Source organism: Heloderma suspectum, chromosome 2 (genome assembly GCF_057233095.1).
Source record: "Heloderma suspectum isolate Gila_16-S chromosome 2, 16-S_ref, whole genome shotgun sequence".
Classification (NCBI taxonomy): domain Eukaryota; kingdom Metazoa; phylum Chordata; class Lepidosauria; order Squamata; family Helodermatidae; genus Heloderma; species Heloderma suspectum.
The window spans coordinates 216557529-216576482 of record NC_139459.1 but is presented as its reverse complement, the minus strand read 5'-3'; the positions used below and the strand labels follow the sequence as shown (position 1 = coordinate 216576482).

Here is an 18954-nt window from a genome sequence, read left to right as displayed (position 1 = left end):
GACTCCACAACGCTCACTGGCTGGCTCCATTAGGACTCCAGGAAAAGGCAAGGGGTGGGGGTGGGGAAGCATGCTCATGCAAAGATCTTCAGGCACATGACCCCTACCTTTCCTGGGCGGTAGGGGGAATTGACCCATTGGTGGATGCCTCCTCAACCAAGGAGAGAAGAGGCTTGGACCTGCTTCCATACTCTGAGGAAGACCAGATAGTCCCAAGCCATTCAGCCTGCAGCCTGAGATAACTTGAACCTGCATGCATCTTTCTGACATTATGCGTCTTACTGCAGGCATCTTTCTGAAACCAAAAGCAGTGGAGGGAGGTCTGAGTTTGAAATAGGGGGGTAAGGAGAGAAGGGATTGCTTAACCATTTTTCCTTTCAGCCATTTTTCTGCGTAAAAATTTCCCTCAGTTGCTTTTTCTGCTGTATAGGTATCCATATATTTTCTCTTGCAAGGAGAAAAGCAGTATGTGCGCAGGATTTTAAGTGGCAAAAAATGACTGGAAGAGCAAGGGTTAACCCCCCCCCCTCCCAACTCAGCCTCCAGAGACTTTTGGTTTAAAAATAAAGTCAGAAAAGCAAATAGTATTTCCTGTCTAGTTTTCTCCTCTATTTTCACACCTCTGCATCCCTTTTGGGGGCCAATAAGGCATCGTAAGCCTAAAGCAACAGAAACATCTGGTTTGTAGATGACCGTTCTTTATAACCTTCTAAAAAGAAGTGAGCCCAACATTTTCACTGTTCATTAAAAATGAAATTAAGTTCTTGTGTAACAGGTGATGTTGAACAGAGAAGCAGAAACTTCACTATTGGTGAGCAAGGAGTCTTTGGTACAAGAAGTAAACTGGATCTCATCAATGGCCTTACATTCTCCTACTGACATTAAAAATTCGCTTTATAGTTTCACTTCATGGGCTCCAACAACCAATCTTACAAATTGCCTTTAGTGCCAAGGCAAACACTGTGTGTGTACAGAAAAACTTTGAAAGTGACGCCCGGCTCTGGTGATTTTTCCATCCCAGCTACAGTCATGAGGGAAATCCTACCCATTCTTAGGCTATGAATCATCGGCTAATTTTTGGCATGTGAGGGCTAGCTATTCAATAAAAATGAACGACAATGGAAAAAGCACAAGACACTGGTGGAAATGCCTTTTTAAAAACACAAACCAGATTGTACTGACAGAATTGTCTTTAAGAAACCAAGGAAACATCAGACATGGAAACAGTTTTCTGGGAACCAACAAAACTATATTAACAGTACTATTTGAACTGTGGAAGTTGTAATTGGAAATATATATATTGCTAGGAACAACATAATTTTCCTTGACAGAGAGAAGTTTAACCTTTGATGATCTCAATAGAAAGAAATAACCTCTCTTTTCTCAAAAGCAAACATACAAAACATTGATCTTCTTGATGGCCAATCACTATTTATGGGCATCACTGGGGCTAAGCAGTGATACAGCTTGTGGTCATTACCAGAGAATAGAATATGATCTGGAGCACATGCATATTTTTCTGGTGAAGTGACAGCAAAACAGCAGTGCAATCCTTTTCAGATCCATCTTCTTTGTAAAGGTTGCACCGTAGAATACTTCCCAATACCAAAAGTATGGTGAACGGTGTTTTTAAAGTAGCACAGGAAAATCTGCTACTGAACAAGCAACTGCTTTTATCTCACTGTCAGTTGAAATCTTAGAGAACTAGCTATCATTGGAAGATTTGAAGTCCATAAGGACTAGGTGATGTTCAACCTATTCTGGAGGGGGTTGCAGTCCCCTTAAAATATCAGTTTTATAGTTTGGGGGTGTTCTTGAACCCAGAACTGTTTCTTGAGGTATAGGTGGATTCAATGGCACGGAGCACCTTTCATCAGCTTAGGCTGATATACCAACTATGCCCTTAACTGGACAGAGATAACTGAGCTACAGTTATCCATGCTCTGATAAGCTCTTGTCTGGTTTACTGTAATGTGTTATATGTGGACCTGCCTTTGAAAACCATCTGGAAACTTCAGCTGGCCCAAAACAGGGCAGCAAGTTTGTTAACAGCAACTGGCCAATGAGATCACATATGCCAATACTTTTCCAGCTACACTGGCTGCCAGTCCATTTCCAGGCCCTAATCAAAGTGCTGGTTTTAACATTCAAAGCCCTTAATGGCTTGGGGCCAGGTTATCTGAAGGATCGCCTCCTCCCATATGTGCCTGCCCGGACCCTAAGATCATCCTCAGCAGTTCTTCTCCGTGCGCCCTGCCAAAGGAAATGAGGCGGGTGGCTACCAGGAAGAGGGCCTTTTCTGCTGTGGCACCCTGGCTGTGGAATGAGCTCCCTAGAGAGGTTCGCCTGGTACCTACGTTACACTCCTTTCAGTACCATGTGAAGAGCCTTTCATTTGCCCACTATTTTAGCTTCCTAGTCTTTTAGCTCTGGTGTTTAAAATATGTATTTTAAATCTCTGCATTGCTGCTAGGTTTTATTCTGGTTGTAGTGTTATATTGTGGTTTTAAGCTTCCATGTATTATATTGTTTTGTGCTGCACCTTGTGGTTTTAATTTTCATGAACTGCCCAGAGAGCTTTGGCTATTGGGTGGTATAGAAATGAAATAAATACATAAATAGATGACTCCACAACAGCCAGGAATACTACACATCCTCAAGATATTCCCCTCATTCGTCTTTTCAAAATGTACCAGAGGAAAACAAATCTAGCATCAACCTCTACTTGCAATAGAGCACACTGTACTGAGCCTGTGTGGTATAGAAGATAGAATTGTTGGACTAGGGACACCTGATTTCACATCTCTGCTCAGCCACAAAGCTCACCAGATGGCTTTGGGCAAATTACTCTCTGTGTAGCCTACATTACAGGGTTGTTGTTGTTATCATCATCAATATTTATATATTGATTTACAAAATAATAAAAGCAATAAAACAAACGAACAGACTACCACACACACATACACACACTAGTATCATGAGGCTGGTACAAAGAGAGTTCATGGTTGGGGGAAAGCAAAAGCAAACAGATATGATGGCTGGAACTCCTTGGAGGAAAGATGGGAAACAAATAAGAACAAAAACAAAATTAAAATGGCTGATGCACGGGTAGATGAAGAGGAATCCTGTGGGATGCTGACTTACTTGCATACAGCTCATGGTAGGGAAAAGGCAGTTGTAGTCACACTGCACAGAACTCCAAAGGCTGCCTTGAGTCCTCCTTTCTTTATGCATCTCTCCTATGCAATGTGACTACGTAGGCCATATACACTTCAACAATATGTAAAATCAATGGGTACTTACAAAAGGGTATTTTTATCCTCGTCTTTCCTTTCCAACATTAGTATTAGGGTGATTTCATGCCCAGTGTGGCCAGTTTAAGTTCGCAGTTGTGGAAAACAGTCTCCTACATCTCATCACAGAATTCATGTTGCTGAATACATGACACAGCATGAAAATCAGTCTGCAATCAGTTCTGCATTGCTTTTCCAAAAGGCTTATTCCATCAAATGAATGAACTCTTAATGACTACCATCTGTCTCATCAAAGGGTTGTAAGAAAGACACCAGAACAAGTGTGCGTTTCATATACATATTTATATATATTTCATGTACAAAGTTACATTCTGAACCCCCAAGGATTCAATAATAAATACTGAAATAACTTCACTGCCATATGAGATTTCTGGCTCACAGAAAAGAAGCCTCAAGTTTTAAACAGACAGCAGATTTAATGCTGCAGTATCCATCTCAAGGTTACAGAGGCAAGTAAAATTCAGCATAAAGTGTCTAGACAACATTTTCAAAAAAATTAATGACCATAAAATGTTTTAAAACATGTTTAAAAGATTGAGAAATGTACAGTAATGAAACTGCTAGAAGGAAGGAGAATATTTAGTGTATAGAACAATGTGTTGAGGTGCAATATAGGTTGTTACAATATGGCATAACCCTGTTAGGAAAATAAAGTTAGCATCCGCAAAGAAGTGTGTTTTTCATTCTGTGTCATTTTTACAAACTCAGGGTCTTTACAAGATCCTTTATACACATGGTCAACTGAAGAGTGCCAAGTCAGTTTCAATCCTTTGGTAACTTTCATAATACTCACATGGAAATAAATATTCAAACATTATCTTCAAGACACCATGTTCTTTAGAACAGTTAGCATATTACAGGATTATAAAACATTTCTTAGTTACTAAGGCAGCCTATGATAAAGTGTCTACACTCTGCCAGCTCTACTTGATCCAACGCAGGAAGACGTTACAAGAAATTAATATGGCAGGATATATAAATTTAAAATTGATCTTTTACCATGCAAGACACATTTACTCAGACAAATCATGTGCTGCATATTTTTTTGTGCTTGAAATGCTCTCTCAAATTATTAACAAAGCTGTTAACTATCAAGAGATTCATTCCTACTGATTTTAGAACTATAAGTACATGATACAGAAGACATTCTCAAAACTGATTTGTGTGTTTTTTTAGGCAGTCACTTGTTGCATGAGATTCAGCAAGTTTTTCCACATACTGTTAAAAAGTGCTGTGGAATAGGGAGTGTATAAATTGGTGAATGGTGCTGACACCCACTTTCTAAACATATTATTCCTTAGGACAGGGGATATATTTTAAATGAAGACAGACAGGAGAATGTGTGCTAATTCCTCACTTGCACTGAAAATAGTGCTGACGTCTCTGCTGGACTCTTGCCTTTTCAGCTGTGAATAGCAGTTGATCCAATGAGAACAGAATGACACAGTTTACTCAATACATCTGGCAAGTCATTAAACATGTTACCAAGATGCATCTGTTGTCTGACAGCAGTGGAGCACTTTAGAGAAATAGCTCATTAATCATTTGAAAATGAAAGCACTACACAAAAAGAAAATTATCTTTTGTACCCCTTTCCAGGTATGTGAACATGGCAATTCAACCTTCCATGAAAGGTCTGGGGAACACTTTTCAAAAATTCATGCCAATCAGTGTAAGGAGTCCAGAGGGGTCAAAGATGATTGGTTCATGCAAGAGATAGTAAGCATTTCATTTGGACACCCAATATTGCAAGCTGTATATACAGCTCAGAATGCTTGGAGGGCAGTATAGAATCCTAAGTATCTATCTTGACAACAATGCTTTGTGACACTTTAGGCACATATAAGTGAAGTTTTCAACTATGAGCTCTGAGCATCCTCTCCAAATTGATCTGTAACCTCTCCCATCTTGGAAATCTGGTTGAAGGTGAGACATGAACATGAATCTAGTGTGCGTGCGTGTGTGTGTGTGCTTAGGGACACATTCTGGAAAACAAAGGGGGGGGGAACCTCATGCTTCTCTGGATCTTTCATAAAGGTTTTAGATCAGGGTTCTTTTTCTTCAATTTTCTAAACACTGTTGAGCCACCTGTAAATTTTGAGTAAATCGTCATCACTTGTCACTTTTGGCATATTGGAGGGAAAAAAATCCATTACCAAGATATTAGACATTCAATAATTTTTAACCACACGTTTCATGGTCTAAATACATACTTACCATAACTTATCAGCTGTGTACAAAATATGGTGTTTAAAAAGTGTTTATACATATAAATCTCTAACCAATAGACCTGAATGGAGTTTTACTGATTTTTTCATCAGGTAAGTCACTCATTTCTTTTTTTAAAAGCTGCCTAAATAAATATTTACACAATAGACCTCAGCTTAACATGATTTTAAAAAATTAATATGTGTATATATATATTTATATAAATACATGTATCCTTGACTGACCACAAACTGCTCCTATTGCATAAAAATGTTTAGGCGGTTTTTCAAGACTGTTTCTGGTTTTTTGATGTTGTTGTTTGAAACGATTGAAATTCTTGAAATTCTTCCATTCTGTCACTGTAAATATTGTCTGCTCCCATCTAATGGGAATAGCCGGAGTCTCTTGGCGGGCACTAGCTGAATGTTAATATTTTAATTCATACTTTCCAAGCAGTGACATACTGGAAACTGTTACACCCTCCAAGGAGTTAAAAATGTAGCATTCAACTTAATTTTGCCATCAATTGGGTAATCTGCAGCAAAGGAGGTCACTCAGTTCAAAGCTTATAGTGAGCAAATGGAGTGAGTTGTAGGACATTATTTCTCTGTTTTCTCAAACTTAGGGGTAGACCCCTGGGCCTTATGTAGTAGTGCTGTCCCATTAAAATCAGTGACTACACCAGTGCAAGTGACCTGCACCTCTCCTACCTTATTCAGTCCACAGAAGGAAAATACCATATACAATTTCAGTAACTGAATGGACTATGAAAAATAATGCATTTTAGGGGTGATTTTTCCCTCACCGTTGCTTTAGCAGTTAAAGCTCTCCACTATTTTGCTCCCTGTTTGAGTTCTTCTACATCAAGTGCCATGAATTTGACTAGCTAACGTCTAAGATGACCAGTATGCAAAAGTAACCTATCCTCTGCTCAAAGAGCATACAAGAAGGTTATAAATCATTCAGTCAAAGAATGTCCTTTGAGATTAATCAGGTTGATTTTCAAGTAATCTCAAGTAAGAACACTGTGAAAGAATTCTTCCCACAAGATACTAAAATTCTCATTATTAAGGACAGGACTTTTCATTTTAGTGCTATTAGCAATTAAACATGAAACTCATGGTATCATCAGTGAATTTCTAAATAATCTCCTCTGTATCTCAGAGATCATGATATGAACAAAGGACATTCAATATACCAGGATAAGCAACATTGGTAGAACTTAGAAATGAAAAAGTAAAGTCTTACAATTTGTTTTAGCCCTCAGTGAATGCACAGAATGTAACCTGAATATAATTCATGTGATATTTTTAAAATACTACCCTGGAAATAACTTCGCTGTTTTACTCAATAACTGTTGTGCAGTTGAATCCAAAACATCTGTTGTAAATTTCAGAACTCAATTTGTGGTAGAAAATGGAAGGAAATTAATCATATTACAGATTGCAGTAGGGCTTACGGTAAGTTGCATGTGGGAGACTAAATACAGTATTTGTCTGTTTGGGGGAAATATTTCTTCTTGCTACATAACACTTATGCAGTAAAACAGCACAAGCTAATTCCTACATGGTTAAGGTTTGAGAGGTTTGTGATATAATGGCAAATGGCAAAGAAACGCTCAAACTTTATGCCGTGAAATAGGTTCCACAAAAATAAAATGAAATTCAGAGACATGCAAAAGCTTTTGCAGTCTTAAGCCGCTTTCCTGGGGGACTTATTCACTGCCACACATCACTTGCCACACTATCAGGTGGCTCCTCTCGGCTTTGGCTACCGAAGGCTCAAGTTGTAGTGCTTCTCCAAGGAGTTCTGATTCACCCACTTCATCACCTGGGATGGAAGACAGAACATCTTAGGCGAACATGATTAATGGGAATGATAAAGAAAGGCTGCAATTCGAGACCAAGGAAAGATGGCTGTCACCTGCTCCTACAATGATTGAAAACACAAAATTCTCGAAATATATTGAATTGCAGGGGTATATGTACATAAAAGCACATGTTGTTAGAACATGTTGCCTTCTGCTGCCCTCCTTTCCTGCAGTGGTACTGCTAAAGGAAGAAACCAGCTCAGCTCTCAAAGAACAGAACTAAGCCTCTAGTTCAGGTGAATTCTTGTTGCAGGGTCTCTTGGCAGCAATCTCTGCAACACGAGTTTTCTTGAGGAAGGAGTGAACAGGATTACTGGATAAACAATTCAGATTACCTGTATAATTCAACACAATCCAATTTATAAAGTGGGAGGAGGGGGGACTAAAATGTTCAAATAATCACAGGCTTTAATAAATGGAAATGCTTTATTTTAAAGGTTCTATTAACTGTGAGCTATTGGGAGGGAATGAGGCAGTAAAGAATAAACTGTGTCATTGTACGATATAAAGCCAATTTCTGGTTCTCATCTCTACCATACTCAAGAATGCCTAGGAAACAAAAGACAAGGCAGAACTAAGCAGAAAGTGGAGTGGGCCTGTGCCAATGAGACTGGCTCAGATCCCAACAGCCCCTTGTGGAGATTTATGGGACAAAGTAAAGTGGTTGCAATTAGAGACACAGTTGGAGGGTGGGGAGAGTAAAACTGGCCTCTTGCTGATATCATCTGATAGCCCATCAGGCTAGGGAAAGATTTTTCTACTTTCAGGCAAGCAAGCAATTGTTTTGGATAATCTGTGCTGTCTAAATAGTCATGAATACATATTCTGTTTTCTAACAAATGAGAATACAGAAATACAGACAGAGGGAATTTGAGGAAACCTTCTCAAATCAAACTATCCTTAGTTCTACTTGCAATTCAAGGGGGACATAAAGGAATGATTAACCCTCTCTTGTAGCATATTACTGAATTTTTAATAAAGCTAATAAAGAGGACCATCTTTAAGACTCTTACCCATCCTGAAGTCAATGTAACCTTCTCCTCCACTTATCACCAACATGGATTTTAAAGGCGCCTGGCTGTTCGATTCCTGTGCCGAAAGGGTAGTTTTATCACCAGGTAATTCTGGGCCTCCTCCCGTCTGGGGGCAAATAACCTGACCTACATGTCAGAAAAGGCATTATATTTTACGGAGCAGATTAAAAACACAGAAAGTCTCCCAAAGTGATTAAGGGTACAACCCTATTCGATCTGCCCTGGGTACTCATAAGCCTTCAAACGCAGAGGCTTACCAGTATCCGAAGAAGAGCGGGAGGCGGACTGCACTTCCTGCTCTGCAGCTAGAAGGGCATTTTTGTCCATCTAGCAGAGGCTTTGGGGAGGGGGAGAGAAGGAGGCTGGGGATACGGCGCGAGCCATCCGTTCCCTGCCCACCGGCACGCCCCCTTTCCCTCCTTCAAAGCTCACGCTGGCGAGCTGGTAGAGGCAGTGGCGTGGTTCTCTCCACGACGGCTGCAGGGGGAGGGGGCAGGGATCTCTGATTCCCAGCTCTGAGGTCATAGCGCTGTCTATGACCTTGGCACTGGGAATACAAAAAATCCAATCCCCCCTCCCCTGCTGTCTAGGGGCCACAGGATTGCTCTCTAAGCAGATGCTTGGAAAATAGTGACACAGACACTTTTAATGTCCCCCCACACACACACACACACAAATAAAACTTCTCCTTGTAATACAAGTGGCAGAAAAAGTTAATGATTCTTATTCTCTGCTTCACAACCAGGGGAGTTTGACTTGCTTGGCTAGAACTTCTTGACTATCAGTGCTAAAAGAACATCATCTTTCACAAAGTGTGAAAGAAAATTACACGTCTTGAGGCATGAGCTACAGCAAAAATTACAAAGGTTGGTGCTACAATGAAACCATCCAGATAAATGAGTAGTGTAAAACCGACTAAGGACGTATTTAAACCATATGTTGCACAGAAGCCACCCTGTTTTCACTGAGCATTAACCTAATATACAGGGATAGAATTTATGGTGGTTTCAAAGAGGTCTAACAAAGATCCATCACCTTTTGAATGATACCTTGCTGGGGCAATTGGCTCAGCAGTCTCTGGGCCTTTTGCTGACTGTTCTCATGTATGAGATGAATAAACTGAAGACCTTGCCAATGCTCTAGTCATTTCTTGTTTAGACCAGCCTTCCCCAGCCTGCTGCCCTCCAGATGGTGCAGACTACAATTTCCAGCATCCCTAACCATTTGACCTGCTGGCAAATGGTGTCCTAAAGTCCTAAATATTTGAAGGACACCAGGTTGGGGAAGGCTGGTCTAGACGTTGGTAATCTCCTCTTTGGTGGCCATTCTATCAGTTCAGAAGATCTATGGTAAACTTGCCTGTTGCAACCATCACGTAACCCCTATCCTATTCCCAACAGTCTGCGCAAGCGCTTACTCCAAGTATCAGCTACCGCCTTCTAGCTATTACTCAAAGCTTTCTAACAACTTCTATAACCCTGTCTCTCCTTCTCACTCCACCATAACTCTTTCCATTTCTTCCTGCAATCCATACTTGTTTGCTGTTGGTCCCCCACCTCTTCTCAGACTTCCATCTCTGTGCCTTCTGCCAGTTACAATCAAAGAGGTGCGATGGCTTGCACACACACAACCAGGATTTCCCCTTTTTCTGGCAGCAGCTCTTCATGTGCTTCTGGTGTCCCTTCAGAAGTTCAGGGCAACTTGTCACGGTCCACGCTGCTTCTAGTAGAAGCAGACTCAAGATGCCTAGCTACGTACAGAGATGTTGGCCACCCAGCCCTCTGTATGGGGGCTAAGCCTGGAAGTCCCCTCCCTCCATGAGTAAATTAAAGCTATGTCCTTTGCCTGTCCTAAAGTTGTACATCAGAAAAAGCCTTTCTTGAATCGCCCAAGTCACCCTATTCACACTTCTGACTGCACAGTTACCAGTCCCCGATCTCTCCTCCCAGCTGTGGTCTTGCCGAATGCAGACAGTGCCTTGTGGCAGTCACAAAGAGCTTACACGTTTTGTCCAGCGGGTAACACGCTGCTGGTTCTAAACAACACTCCGTTTGAGGTGCCAGTTAGAAATTAAGAGTAAATATCAAGTTTGGAAGAGGCAATATAGGGAGCATAGCAAAAGAGAATCCATAACGAAGTTCCTCTTATGAAAACCCTGCAGGTGGGAGAAGCGTTGTGCAAGAATTTCTACTCAGTGGATGGAAACTAAAAGGACTATTGTAACGGATTCCAGGAAAGACGTAACGGCTATGAAATCAAGATACACTACACAGGTTCAATAGGTTCAAGATGATAGCAGGAGAAACATTTCATTCTATCACCAGAGTGCACAGTGACTAGTTTCAAAGCAGTATTCCAGGGTCAAGGCAATCAGTACAGCCTCACAGATCACACAAATGAAATTTAGCTATAGAACGTCTCTCTTCTATAAAATACTCTGCTGGTTCTGTTGTATGTGTTCCTTTTGGTTACTTCACGTTGGTTTTGGTTGAGCATAAAAATTTATGTTCCTAATTTCAGCCAGCTGCAAAATCAAAGGCAAATTATTCTTTTCTTTTTTAAACTATGAAGAACCGTTTAGTGCTGCCTCCCCCAACCTGGTGCCCACCAGATGTGTTGGACTACAACTCCCAGCATTCCTGACCATTGGCCCTGCTGGCTGGGGAATGCTTAGAGTTGTAGCTCAGCACAGCTGGAGGGCACCAGGTTGGAGAAGGCTGCCACAAATACATCCAAGGGACTAGCGCCTAGTATTTCTTCCATGAAGTCTAAACTAGGCCTGCCCAACCTGAAAACTGAGGGGGAACATTAGATGCAAAGCTTACCAGGTACTGCAACAAAGAATTTAACAGCATCACGATGCCCATGGAAGCAAAGCTGTGCATGTGCCATGGAGCAATAAGGTATGAAGGTCCCAGGTGTCACTTTGTCACTGTTTTCATCACCATATACACGTATGACACTGCCGGGACGGTTGCCAGAACCTGCAGCGGCTTTGTTAGCTACAAAGAGAGAAAGAAAATATTTTCCACTTGAAACTGCTAGTCACCAAGATGGTTAGTCATTAAGAAACCTCATGGTACCAATCTAGAAGCTACAGCCAACTTAGAGAAATGAAACAGAGGGGGCAACAAAATGCCAATTCAAGACAGAGCTGGAAAGGAATAAAAGACAGCATGCTTAGTTATTTGAAATACCTCAAAGAAAAAATGGAGTAGCTTGCTGGTCTAGCATAAATGTATATTTTTTACACCCCCAAAAAAATTATATTCACACACGAAAATGGTATATAGGACAGGTCCTGAAAACAAGAGCTGAGCATATGAATGAAATAGACTAGTGTTCAAAATCTAATATCTTTATATGTTTGGTTGCTTTAAAAAAAAAAGCCATGCTATTCTGTTGCAGCAAACATCACAGAGCGCTGTGGCAAATGAACACATTTACTGTGGAATTAGTTTTCACAGAGACATCCACAAAAGCTTACGCTGCAATGAATGGAGCCTGCCTTTATAGGGCCACAGGACTCTGTTCTTTTCAAAGGGAGTCTCCCTCAGCAACTACGACTGTTGGCGCTCTTAAAACCAAGAGTGGGTGGGTGAGACAATAAATGGCCCTTGGCAGGCTCTGAGAAGCCATGTTTCCACTTCCAGAAAGTGATTTTAACATCTATAAATCTTCATGCAATTCTGTATGCTAGACACATACAACTATCTCCATTTCAATCAGTATCAGAGGAGGGAAAGAAATATGATTTGTAATGGGAGAAAAATGATGTGGATTAATGACAGTTATAAGGTTATGGTATCACAAATGACGCTGGAAGAAAAACAGAAGCCAGCATGAAAAGTTCAGCTGCAACAAAATATGAAGGCACTACACTGTTGAGCAGGATTGGTGGTCATTTAGCAAACATAAAATACTGCAATGCAGGTAACTGCAAGTGGAAAAACGGTTTAGGAACATACAAAGAGGGGGCAAATTCTAGGAAAGTGGGGAACAGCCTTAAAGTGGCTATTAGAAAAGCCTGAGAATACAGAACTTTTTTGGTTTGGGATCAGCACTTACCCCTCAGCCCCAGTAAACGTCCCTGGTGGAGGATTACAGCTAAAGTAAGAAAGGAGGAAAGGGGAAAATGGATAGGTGTGACAGCAGAGGAGAAGGATTAATGAGAACCCACCACTTGTGTTCTGCTATTCGATAAGAGCTCTCTATATTAGCTCCAAGCTACAGAAGGTACAATAAAGTAAATATAAGGAATGATGTCTTTCTTGTAAAAAGTTTTAGTTTAAGTGGGCAGAGGTCATAGCAACACCTTAATATTGTGACGTCGTGGCAAGCTGCGTTTCCCCTTTCTCTCTTTTCTTTCAAAGGGACACTATCAGAGTTGACAGGAGTAAAACTGTCATCCCCTCCTCCTCCAGAAGAAAAAAAACCGGTCAGCCCTGGACAATGAGCACTACCCATCATCTCTTAGCCTGTGTGCTGACAAGGGGGGGCAGAGTAGCCAGTCTGTTTGAAACCTGTTTGCTGTTACACACAACAGCAGTAGACAGGGTCTTGGGTAAGCGACTGGCTCTCATCCAGAACTTCCTTCCACCACTGCCTCTGTACTTACCTAGTCATATGTTGCTCCGCTGTTCTGATGACACTTTCTAGATGGTAAGGATAATGCCACAGACATTATCATCACAAACATCAGAACAACTTCAATGGGGGCAATACTAGCAGCTTGTCTCCTATGGAGCTGTGAGCATATGCTGCTAAGAGAACTGCTGGAGTGTATCTGCCCAGCTCAGCAACTTCTACAAATTATGGCCCATTTCTACAGAGGCCTGTAGACATACATGCAAAAATCCAATTCCTCCCTCCCATCCACTGAAGCATTTTCACTATTTAAAAACCTGTTATATGCTTTGACATATTTGTCTTTACTGAATACACAAAGGCAACTTAAAACCAAACATTTAATGGATGATCAGTGTAATGGTACAGCATGAAAAACAATGCACATGATGTTCAAAGCAATTGATATGAACTTCAAAGTTGGCAAATTAATCGTCTTTCAGGAATTTATATATTATGACATTCCACAATAATCTACTACACCATGCTGCCAATATAGCAACAAATACTAGAATGTTATGTATTATCTCAGCTTAATGACAGGAAATCTGCGTATGTTTAATATGATTATTATCCAAATATGGAAGCCCCAAACAGAGAATTTGGGGGCAAAGACCTATGGAATGAAGTGGTCTGAGAATCTAACGAAATAGTACTCCATAATCATTCCCATAATGACATGTGCATTTTATGCAGTTCAAGAAAACATTCAAAATTAGTATCCACTTGCCCTTCGCTTTCATGAGCTCAGAACAGAAGCTGTTACCTCTCTACACATGTTTTCCTAGCTGCTTGCTGGGACTGTGGGAGCTAGAGAGAGGAGAAAGTGGTCACCTGCAGGCTCTATCAGGAACTGCAAACTGGACAGGAGAGGAGGAAAAAAGGAGCAGTTGGAGGCTGCTGAAGAGGGAGAAGTGACGGAGGTTGTGGGAACAACTGAGGTGCCAGGAAACTGTTAGGTAACTCCCCCACCCCCTGCTTACTATTACATCAAAAAAACCCTGACATACTTTCTAATGATGCCGTTTGTATCACGTCTAGTTTGGCCCTGAATCACTAAATGATCTAGTTCACAAATTTTTAATGGGAAATCTTCGTGGGCCCCGACTGTCATAACTGGACACTATGCGTCATTCCACTAGTGCAAATGATGTTGTACTAGTGAAACCTAAGTTCCAAACTAAACACAAAAGGAGAATCCAACTAAAGTTATGTTTGTCCAAGCGTGGTTCCACAAGCAGTTGCACAACTGCTTGCACAACCATTTTGTACAATGCAATGGAAGCGTAATGTGCAGGCACTTGCACAACAGAAAGATCTGGGGAGTTCTGCCAGTGCTGCTTAGTTTGCAGAATGATACCATCAGATACAGCCCTAAGGCTGCGATCCTAAACACATTTATCTAGGAACAAGTCCACTGAACTCACTGGTGCTTTATTTGCCAAGTAAATGTGCATGGAATTGGGTCACAAGATCTTGAATCTCTCACAAACAAAGTTCATGCACTCCCTTCACAGTTCTATATTCTTGCATCCCCTATCTACTTGAATTTCTGCATCCAAAAGAGCGCTATTAAGTCTCTAACAAGGTTTCCTTTGTCTTAAGTGTGTGAAGCTGCCAGCCAGAAGAGAGAGGAGTTGCCATAAAGACTAGAATTAGACTGTACAGAAACATGAAGTTCCTGGACAGCCCCAAACATTGGCCTGCACTAGAGTTGGTTTTTGATATGAAATTGTTGGCATTCTAGTATAACCCATTTGTTGTTATTGTACTTACTTTCTGTTAATGGTATGGAGATGATGACACCGTTTCCTGTCCCAACCCACAATCGATTACATGACACCATAAGAGCTGTGATTCTCACAAATGAAAATCCCAGTTTTCCAGTACCTGAAACAAGCACAGAGCAGCATTCTTTATTTCTTTATTTATTACATTTATAATCTACCCAATAACTAATGTTCTCTGGGAGGATTACAAAAAGTTAGAAAACTAAAATGCCATAAAACAGTTAAAAATATAAAATGCAAATTTTCAAAAGAATAAAATACAATATAGTGCAACCTAAGACGTAAGAACGTAAGGAAACGAAGACAGACATTTCTACAGAACACTTCTATCATATCTTTACTCCCAACTCCACGTTGTGTAAGTAAAAAAACAAAAAACAAAAACAAAGGCAACTTTGTTATTTTAAAGAATGTGGTTCCTTAAATCCCAAAACAGTTTCAGCTACTGTTCTGAAAACTGGGGGCTGGAATCAGAGTGTCCCTTACACTCGCAGAAGGGCGACCTGCGCTCAGAGAGGGGAACAAGATCCAGCGGAAGGTCCACCTCCTCCACTGCTGGAGAGCCCTCTGACCAACCAGAACAGCTTTTCAGGGTGCACAGGGGGCTACAGTGGGATCGGCCAAGGTCGCCTCCCCCTATCCTCCAACAGGAGAGTCCTGTAGACAGACCTCCGCCCACAGGTAGTCTGCTTCCAAGCCAGGTTGTCCCCCAGACCCAAAATCAGTATTTGAGACCTCCTGATTGTACAACTGGGGCATGGGGTGTGCTTGCTTCCTTAAATCCCTGGAGTCTAGTAAATACTCTGAATAGATGCATCAGGTTCATGCCTGCCTCACAATGGGCAAACATACCTGTGCAGAAGAATTACACAGTTTAGATCAATAATCCAGAGTGGACATCACAGGTTTTGCAGCTGCTTGGATTACAGCCTATTTAATGTGCATATATCGTGTACGGCTCTTAACCCTTAATTCAATGTAAATGTCTGTACTTGACTTCCCTAGTCCATGTCTGATGTCCATGTCCTGGATTTCATTATGACAAATTAAAGTTTGATGTTTTTGCCCATTCAAACAAGGTAGCTAGATTTCCTGTTTCTCTCTTCTGCCAATGAGAATATTTCCTCATTTCAAAGACAAAATAAAGGTCTTTACTCTCTGTGTTGATGCTACAGCCAGTGGCCTTCCTAGCATCTCCCCCTCACGTACATTAATACATCTTGTAAATCCCACTCCCAATGTTTTCCTTAGAGGGACCTGTACACAAAACTAAATATAATGTTAGCCTTTACCAACAGTACTATATTTCATTACTATATATAAAATGATTATAACGGTAACAGCAACACTATTCGCCCATGTAATTCTTCACATCCATAAAAGAAGACGACAACTTGTCTGATCCAAGGCCAACGACTTACCTAGCATTTTGCTTACGTAGGGCTCAATGTCAACATCTTGTAGATGTTGGTAAGTGTGTGCATGATAAAGACGGAGCGTGGAATCTAAACGAATGGACACCCACACGCCATCTCCCACCCAAGCCAGCTGTCTCACTTGGCTCTCCTTCCTTGGGTGTGCATCGAATGATTTCTACGGTAAATAATGTCTTGATTAAGATTTCATAAGAAAATATTTCTCTCTGCCCCTATTTATACTTTTAAGAATACACACAGGTGGCTTAGGAAGTAGTATAAGACCACATACAGATTTATTCTCCCACCGAACACAGTTAAAGGAGTGCCAGTAAAATTACTCTTCCCATTACATTATTTTACTGACCCCATGGATTTTGTTCAAATGGGCCTGATTTGGATCTACTGTTAAATTAGCTATTTCCCAGAGTTCTCGCTGCCTTCTGAAAGTGCTATTTTTGAAGGGTTCATTATCACATTTAATTTTATTCCTGGTTACTTAGCATTCACTGAAATTCACTTAAGCTCTGTGCCATACAATCTCATTTCCCACAAAACCTCCCATCTTTTAAACTAGTTCTCCTGCAATGCTCTCTCCCAACTATATCTAAGGACTCAGTGGAGGCAGAAACACGGTAGGAGCTTTGTGGCTTGGCTATCCTCTAAAGCAGGAAACTCATTACAATAGCCCAGCTGCCATATTACTCCTGCTTCCTTTTACCACCACTCTTGAGACCACTATTCCTACCTTCATGTTTATCATGACAGGAAACAAAAAGTGTTTGCTGTTCTGCCCATTCTTACTTTTTGAATGCCCCTGCTAATCTGGACAGACCCAGATTTTATATCTATCAACCAGAGAGAGAAAGAGCATTGCGAGCATGCATGCATGGTGTGCATGGTGCTTTAAAGAGTACAAGAGGATGAGTCCCTGCCCCAAGGAGCTGTCAATCTAAAGTTTGACACAAGGGAAACAGAGGAAGAGGAAATAGTGTAATAAGGTAAATAATATGTGACTGTTTCAGTTACACGTGCTTAAGCTTAGGTTACAGACCAGGCTTTGATAGTAGGACATAGGAAGCAGTTTGTTGTGCCGAAGACTCCACAGAAAAGGTGGGTTTTAAGGAGGGATTTGAAGGAAGCAAGAGAGGTGGCATCACAGAGGTGTTCTGGGAGTCAGTTCCAAACATGCAGGGTGGCAAAGGAAAAGGGTTACATTCAGATGCTGGAGGGTGGTGGAGCTGGAGGAGCAAAGATCATCAACAGGAATCTATCCAGATGTAGGAGCAGAGATATGGGGGCGGGCAGGCCATAGTGGGAATCTGCACTGGATCCAGGAGCAGACAGGAAGCCAAAAGGAGCAGACAGGAAGCCAAAGCATTTAAAGAGTGGTCACATTTCTCAAATTTTTACACTGGGCCCCTGTTTTATTGAATGAGTTGTGTCTGAATACTGAAGGGGTCAACCAGGGATACTTGTGCACAAACATCGAAGACCTGGTTATGGACAAATAGTTGGCAGTGTCTTACCTGGTTTTGTGACTTAAATGGGGACAGAAAGTAGACTACTAGGTCTAATGAAATGTTTATTTTAACTTGCCTCTATTTTCATGGCTTTTGGCTGAACCACATAGATTTTGTTTCTGTAGCCACACCAGACTTTATCATGTACCACAGTCATACACCGGATTGAATGGTGAGGTCGGCCCAGATCTAGGAGGTGATAGTTTGTCAAATCCCACTGTCCATCTTAAAGAAAGAAAGAAAGAAAGAAAGAAAGAAAGAAAGGAAGGAAGGAAGGAAGGAAGGAAGAGAGGGGGTCAGAAAAACGTGTTTGCAAATGTTAGTTTACAAACTTTACATGGCTAGCTGGGGAATGCTGCGCCTTTTTTCTGTCTGAACGTGCATAGGATTGCACCTTTAGAATCACTTATAACATAGATTCATAGAATTGTAGAGCTGGAAGGTGCCTCAAAAGTCATCTAGTCTAACCCCTTGCTGATGCAGGAAATCCACTACTACGGCATAATAACTGCTTAATTTTTCAGTCACTTTTTCATTTTCTGTCACGTTTTTTCAGAACTCCATTAATTATATAAAGAATCAATGTGGAAAGAAAGGCATAATTACTTTCAAGAAATGTTATTAAGTAGTGTGTTGGATATTGTCACTCAACTGCTAGGAAAGGCAAAATAAATTCCAAAACAGCACCACACAGCATCAAATAGCCATGTTTAGAGACCAAGATGACTTGTAAGGTAGCAATTCAGGTATTTTAAAAACAAAAAAAAAAGGAGATCTGGTCACACTCAGTCATCCTTCAACATGCTCAATGGAGCAGCAACTCCTAAAAGGGGACTCCCCACAGGCCAGAGAGAGTCTCCACTCGTGTATCACCAATGCACATCAGAGCACTGAACAGCACCAGGCTGTCGAAAGGATTGCAAGTATGAAAGTCTATAACAGGTTTTCACATTCACAACGGTGAATTGGAAAAGGAAGTGATCACTCTTGATAACATGCATCTAAAAGAAGACCTCATGAAGAAGCAGACAGAATGTAGGGAGGCCTCCATTTTTTAATCCATATTATCTCAAGAATTACAAGATTTCAGAGACAATATCTGCAAAAAAGCAAGGTCTGCAAGGGGTAAATCTTTCAGAAGCATATCAGAGGTATAAATACGTGACCATTCTAG

General features: G+C 41.0%; 1 protein-coding gene across 7 annotated transcripts in view; it reads right to left on the bottom strand.

Annotated features, from left to right (window-relative positions):
- Positions 1–3577: 3577 nt before the first annotated feature.
- SPAG9 (sperm associated antigen 9) overlaps positions 3578–18954 on the bottom strand; it is a 109019-nt gene continuing 93642 nt past the window's right edge. For 5 of the 7 annotated variants that reach the window (XM_084837923.1, XM_084837925.1, XM_084837926.1 and 2 more), the window contains 7 exons: positions 17857–18005; positions 16264–16435; positions 14829–14942; positions 12495–12533; positions 11252–11428; positions 8406–8552; positions 3578–7352 (listed from right to left, as the gene is read on the bottom strand). In XM_084837923.1, the coding sequence (XP_084694049.1) occupies positions 7237–7352; positions 8406–8552; positions 11252–11428; positions 12495–12533; positions 14829–14942; positions 16264–16435; positions 17857–18005 (914 nt within the window). In that variant the 3' untranslated portion in view covers positions 3578–7236. The remainder of the gene's footprint in view (positions 7353–8405; positions 8553–11251; positions 11429–12494; positions 12534–14828; positions 14943–16263; positions 16436–17856; positions 18006–18954) is intronic. The other 2 variants (XM_084837924.1, XM_084837929.1) reach the window with 1 other exon arrangement.